Source organism: Hibiscus syriacus, unplaced genomic scaffold (assembly GCF_006381635.1).
Source record: "Hibiscus syriacus cultivar Baekdansim isolate YM2019G1 unplaced genomic scaffold, ASM638163v2 tig00112910_pilon, whole genome shotgun sequence".
Taxonomy (NCBI): Eukaryota; Viridiplantae; Streptophyta; class Magnoliopsida; order Malvales; family Malvaceae; genus Hibiscus; species Hibiscus syriacus.
The window spans coordinates 566,671-573,565 of NW_024063417.1; the positions used below are offsets into that span (position 1 = coordinate 566,671).

At 33.8% G+C, this 6,895-nt stretch overlaps 1 protein-coding gene across 1 annotated transcript; it reads right to left on the reverse strand.

Moving 5' to 3' along the window:
- Positions 1-714: 714 nt before the first annotated feature.
- LOC120184460 (beta-ureidopropionase) lies at positions 715-3,520 on the reverse strand. The gene is made up of 6 exons (XM_039188924.1): positions 3,277-3,520; positions 2,704-2,811; positions 2,051-2,239; positions 1,749-1,976; positions 1,442-1,666; positions 715-1,134 (listed from the first exon to the last, which is right to left on the reverse strand). Exons 1-6 carry the CDS (start codon positions 3,388-3,390, stop codon positions 769-771), a joined length of 1,230 nt encoding a protein of 409 aa, XP_039044855.1. The 5' UTR covers positions 3,391-3,520; the 3' UTR covers positions 715-768.
- Between the last annotated feature and the right edge of the window lie 3,375 nt (positions 3,521-6,895).

A 6,895-nucleotide genomic window follows, 5' to 3' on the forward strand; every position in this document is an offset into this window, starting at 1 on the left:
AAGTGAAGTCTCTGGTGCATGCATTGCATGCTGATGCATACTGGTGAGAAGTGACTTTGACAGTTTCAATAGGTTTCAGTGGCTACATATTTCCGATCAGCTTTTAGTTGTGGGCTGTTTACCACATGGTGAATGTGAATAATATCGCCTGTCCCTGATGCCTCTCAAGTTCATCACGAATACGGAAACCTTGGGACTGTATTTTGCTCATTTCATGCTCACCATATTTATGCCAATAATGGTCACTATACCAATATTGTTGATGATGTTCTATTTTTATTTTTTTCTGTACGATGACCAGAACTAAAGCCGGGCTCATTATGTGTATCGAGTTTCAAACTCAAAGCTGGGAGCCACCTGGGAGCTATAGGTTTTTCCTGTTTCGACAGCAAGAGCAAGGCTACTAATGGCAGCAATATAAACATGTTACAACTTATCTCAACTAGAATTCACAAACGCACTCTTTTTACAAGTGTTCTTTACACTTCAACTTATATTTTTTCACCAGAAGCAGACAACAAAATTCATTTTTCTTCATCTTAATAAAGAAAGGTGGAGTGGTCAGAAAATTTGCTAAATCCATTGAAAACGGAAAAGGGCACGAGTACTTGTTAAACACAAACACAAAGAACTTATTATCGTAAACGATTCAAGATGTTTCAATACAGACACAAACACAAAGAACTTATTATCGTAAACGATTCAAGATGTTTCAATACAGTTTTCATTTTTATCTTCATATATTGAGCTGAAACAAGTACCTGGAACTTAAGAAGACTTCTTATGCAACAAGGGATCAGTGATGACTTGGGGTTCAAAGTCTGGTTTCAAATAACGGCCAAACATATCTGCATATAGCTCATATCTCGCAGTCATCCGGAACCCCCATTTGTCTTTCATTTGCCTACAAAGGTTAATATCCATGTCTGAGATCACCAGTCCGTCCTTAAAACGGGAGAGTGATGGGGTGCAGGATGCATCTGGTGCTGAAAAATGACTAGATCCATAGAAGTGCCCAAAATCTGAATGTTGTGGCTTTCCATCTCCTGAAGTGAAAGGGTTGGGGAAAATCTCAGTCCCTACACGATTGATCGAGCCGACAAAGTAACTATTTGCTATTGCAGCATTGCGTGCCTGTAAAACAAACGAATAATAACATGTCAAACGACTTGTAGAAGAGAGTTTTGTCTGAGGCATTACTAATACAAGGCTAGAATTTGTATCAATGTCGTTTGCAATTAACAATATTTAGGCAAACAGCCCCATGATAACTTATATGCATTACTAAAAGGAAAATCAATACATAAACAGCCTCATGATGAATTTTAATCTCAATTGAAGCATTATCTAAATCTGTAAAAGAAGCATAAAACATGCTCAAGTATCCTAAAAAAGAGATAAATAGGGTCGGAATGGAATATTAAATACGGAAAACAATAACCTCTATGGGCCACAGCGGTTCACTAAGTTCACCAACTGTGGCTGATGGGTTGAAAACAATCTCAGCACCATTCAAACCAAATGCTAGCCAATTCAAAGGATGGTGCCTTCCATAACAAATATTAACAGCAATCTTCCCATAAGCAGTCTCAAATACAGGATGCCCGGTATTTCCTTCCATATAATATGTGCTCTCATTGAAGTCCCCAACTCTAGGAATATGGTTCTGACAGAATCCAGTCATTTAAGAAAAATCAAGAAATTCTTCTAAAACAAAAGCCGAAACTCAGATGAAGTACTACATTTACCTTACGATGCTTGCCTATTATGTTACCATTATTTCCAATTATAACAGCAGTATTCCAGAGAGTCTCTCCATGATTTATATCCCTCTCAAGAATTGGGCTTACAATGACCATATTATACTTGCGGGCAAATTCCTGAAGAAATTGTGTAGATTCCCCGTTAACAGGCTCTGCAAGTTCGCACCATCTCTTTTCCCGAGTACAGAAGGCAAATGGCATCATCCATGCTTCCTGATCTTGCACCATATGAGCCATCAATGGGATTTTCAGAATAATCATGAACTAATGGATAAAATCAACCGTACCTGCAAGCATAGTATGTTGACTCCTGAAGCACCTGCAGCATCAATTATTGGTCCCAATTTCTCAAAGAGAGCCTTTTTCTGGTCTGAAAAGGGAGCAGTGGTTGGAAGAGCAATGGAGTTCTGAATAAGACCGACCCTTACTACCCGGGGTTCCCTTAGCAACTCTTTGTCAGCAGAAAATTCGAAAGCCTGGAATAATTTGAAATGGAAAATCAAAATGTCTTGTAGAATGTACTCGTATCAAAGTAAAACTGACAAAGATAATAGCCACTATTATGCTCAGATAAGGTTAGGTCAGGTCTGTGCAAGACTAATTTTGTAATGAAAAGAGTGTTTTTCAACCTTCTAGATAAGGGTCATCTGAATGGAAATGTACATATTTCCAAGAAAATTATACATTCAAACTAATCGAATTAAATGCTCAAAGGTATGAATATGAATTTGATAGAAACATCAGAACAATTTCTAACATAGAATAACTAACCCTGCCAAAGGTTAACATAATCATCAGTTCCGGTCAAAATGCCTCGAGTATCTCATTTCAGCCAGTCCAACCTTGTGGTTATTATTTTCTGATACTAATTACCATGACCATGATGAATCTCTAAATCGACAAATCTATTATAACGCAGTAATGATGAATAAGTATGCACCTGAAGGTCAAAATCATGTTTTGAAGAGAGGGCTTTAGCCGATTCAGGTATAACAATGGTTTCAAGTGCTTTACCGCAATTCATCCCCAGAAGCAATCGGCTGACTTCCTGAAAATAAATCATATTCAACAAAGTATTCCAAAGATTGTTACTTTCATCTACAATAAGATCAGTCGATTTTGATTTTTAAAAAGATCAGTAGACAAAATGTTTGCAAATTCTGAGTATCAATTCCTATGATCAGCAAAACTAACCCAAATTACAATAACCATAGTAGCAAACTAGTCATACTTGACAATTAGAATTGGGATTTCCTGATGCTCAACATATATTTGATCCAGTCAAACCCACAATTCATATTTTTTTCATAATTAAATCTACTTCTCAATAACAGAATAATGAAAGATATAAGCTACAAAAACAATAACTGGAAAGATTGGATTTTTTGTCCCGTGCAAGGCCAGATTAAGGGTGGAAAAAGAAACCCAAATAGGTTAAGAAAGTCAAGACAGATAAAATTAAAACCCATAAACGGAAAAAAAAAGAGTTAAAAAGATTGAGAAAGAAAGAAACCTGGTAGAGTTGAGGGTTGAGATTTTCGCTCAAGAGGTGTTGAAGTGAATTATACCCACAAATGGATCCTCTTTGCTTCTCATCTGTGCTTCCATTTTCTTCACTTTTCTCCATTTCTGATTCCTCGAAAACAAATCATGGAAAGAAGGTTTGACCTTAATATATTATCAGCTAACGTATCACTCTGGCTCACTCACTGATCAAAGTTCTTGGTTGATTATGGATCATCAATTACTGACCGTTAATCAAATAGATTCCGTCGGTCAAAGAAGTATTTGTAGTCTGTGAACCCATTAAATGAGAAGTTTCACCGAGACAGGCTTAATATATATAGTTAAGAAAAAAAATTATTGATTTTGTTATTAATTTTTTAATATTATCGGTAAAAAATTATTAAAAAATTATTATTTTTATTTAAAATATTAATGTGTTTTAATATTTAGTAAAGTGTTTAATAATAACAAAATTGATAGAAAAAATATTATTTTAGTTAACATTTTATTAAATATGTTAACAAAATTAATAAAGTACACAATAATAATAAAATCGGTTGAAATAATAATATTTTTAATAATTTTTTATTAAAAATATTAAAAAAATAATAAAATCGATAATATCTTTTTTTAACTTTATATTAAAACTGTCATACGTAAGATTTTTACCCATTAAATATTGATAGACGAGAATAGATGGAATAATCGTCTCTTGTTTGTGTAGTCTCTGAATTACATGCAAAGATTCTTAGTCATTGAAAAACTCTCTCCACGGAAGGTCTTGAAATTTCAACACAAGTTTTTGTTACTCCCGACCATAAACGAGCTGAGTCCAGCCGAGTAATGTTGAATTCGATTAAATTTAAAAAGTATAAATTTGAGTTCGATTAATTTAAAAATTTATGAGTTTAAATTTTTATGCTCGACTCGAACTTAAAATAAAGAATTGAAGCTCAACTTAGTCTGAATGCTCGTGAGTTTAAAATTTTCAAGTTTCACTCGAAATCAACAACTAAAGCTCGACTCAAATTCAAACCTAAATCTTAAATACATAAAAGTCTTATAGTATTTTTTTTTGAAAAAAATAGCATACAAATGGTAATATTATTATTACTTTAAATTCAAAAATCTAAAATTTTAACATATTATTATTTTTTGAGTAGCTCGAGAGCTTTTCGAGTAGAGTATCAAGTAGTTCGCTCCGGCTCGTTAAGAATTCGAGGCGAGTTTAAGCTCGAGTCGAGTCCATTCGATTCAAGTATTGATCGAGCTTTGAATGAATCGATCTCGAGTAGCTTACGATTTGTGTCATCTCATTTACAAACACAGTCATCATATTTTTATTTTATTACTATTTCATCATATTCTCAACGACTTTAATAGTTTCATACATATCTCATGTTGTCGTTGATATTATCATTGATGTTGTCATTTTCTAACGTCTCTTTTTACCATTTGAAATATCATTGAATTTTTCTATCGTCTTTTATCATTTTATTTGTTTAATTAATCTTCTCAAAATCCTTTTAAAATTATTAATATTTTAATCTAAAACCCAACAGAAGATATTTTAATCTACAATCTCTATCATTCAATCACCATAAAATTAAAATATATTGTTTGTCTTCTTTCTCTGTCATACTTAATTTAGGGCAAAAATTTTCTTAAAATTTATTTTGAGGATTAAATTGAAATTTTAACTAAATTTGATGACCAAAGTAAAATTTTGATTAAATTTATATCCAAATTCAAAAAGTATAAAAAAGTAGAGGACATATGACATAATTTTATCATTTTCCTTTTAAGGAATATATATCCCTAAGTCTAGAAAGTTTCCTAATTTGGAAACCTCATTCCCTCTCTCCAATCTTTCCTCTTTTAGAAGGAAAACTTCAATCGACGTTTCGTCATCGACCGTTGTTCCGTTTTCGATATTTCATGCACCATCGTGTTCTTCACGTCATCCCGAGTCCACCGGTGTTCATCTTGTCTCCGTTGCCGCCGAAGTGTGAGGGGTGAGGAAGTTCAAGTTTCCGATATTGTGAAATAGAGCTCTCCCCCGTTCACTGATGTGAATCGATCTTGGTAAGTGTCTCAAAACCCCTTAAAAAGCATATAAGAATTTTTCTGCTATTTTTTCGACCCCCGAAGGCCTCACATGTGCCCCCACGTACCGCTTTTACGCGTGGGGAGGGTCCACCGCCTCGTGGGCTTCTAGAAGTTGCCCGACTCGACCTGCTTTCTCTATCTGGCCTTCCTGCTAAATCCGAACCGTATGTCTGATCTGATCTGACTCGAACCAATAAAACTCAAACTGAACCGATTAGTTGTTGACTTTTTTCGAAAACCTCTATATTGATATTTTTCAACGTCCCGAGTCTGCTTTTTGATCCGTTTTGCCAAATTTTGACCCCGAAAGCCCTGAATCGAGCCCATTAATTCGAAAACGTTTAGTATTTTTGCTTATTTATTTAAGGTTTGAATATGGAATTAATTTGGGAATATATTTTTATAAAGGTACTCGTGTCTCCCCCCGACTGAGGTTTATTTAGATCCGATGTTTCATGTCTGTCAAATCTGCATGATCTGCGTCCTTCGAGAGTTACTCGTAGATTTCTGTAAATTGTTTAAATAGGGGTTTTATTATTCATATTAGGATTCCAATATAGATTTTTCTATTCGTATGATCTAGCGTTGCCGTTGATCGTGATCGATAGACTTGGTAGTAGGATTCCTTATCAGACTACTCATACTGGTACATGTGTGTTTCCTAATAGGGTTACATTACTGTTTTAAACTATTTATATGAATTGTTTTAGATTTATGATGAAACTGAATATTTTTTTACGACACGATACCTGATTTTTTTAATAATGTTTATCTGATATCTAATTTACTGTATATTTTTTATATGATATCTTATTATTGTATTTCTGTATCTGATTCCTAAGTATGGAATATTTTCACGTTTTAATGGATTAAACTACTATTTTCACTAGAATACATATATGTTTATTACTTTCATTGGGGGTATTATTGGAGGAATTATATTAGGCCTAGTCTATGACTTGTAAGACCTTACCGCAGGCTCCTTTGCTTTGTGCACAGGGTAAGTCCTTACCGCATGTCCTTATACTATATGTATAAAGCCCTTACCGGGTGTACAAGGGGTGTATGGTTCTGGAGAACCTACACAATCTGGTGTTCGGATGGGGTAGTGTTCATATTTTTAAAACATGATTGATGAATTGACTTTTACTAAAGTATTTTATCTGTATGTTTTTATACACCGTAAGGAGCACACTGGCTTTTTAGTTCATTCTGTAAATTTTAACCTTTTTAGATAGTAACAAACCGTGGACTAACAGACTTGGCATCAGGAGAATCGACTACTCCTATTTTTGTACTACTGTATATCTCTATATGCCTTTAGTTATACTTTGGTGACACGTGTTTTTGTTACTATCTTGGTATATTTGTATTACTGGTATTTTGTTCTGTATATGTTTTATACGGTTTTCTAATTTATGTATAAATATATGTGTTTATCATATGTATCTTTCTTATGGAATAATTTCATATTTTATTGTTATACGAATTTTAACATTGTTTTAAATATGCAAAGA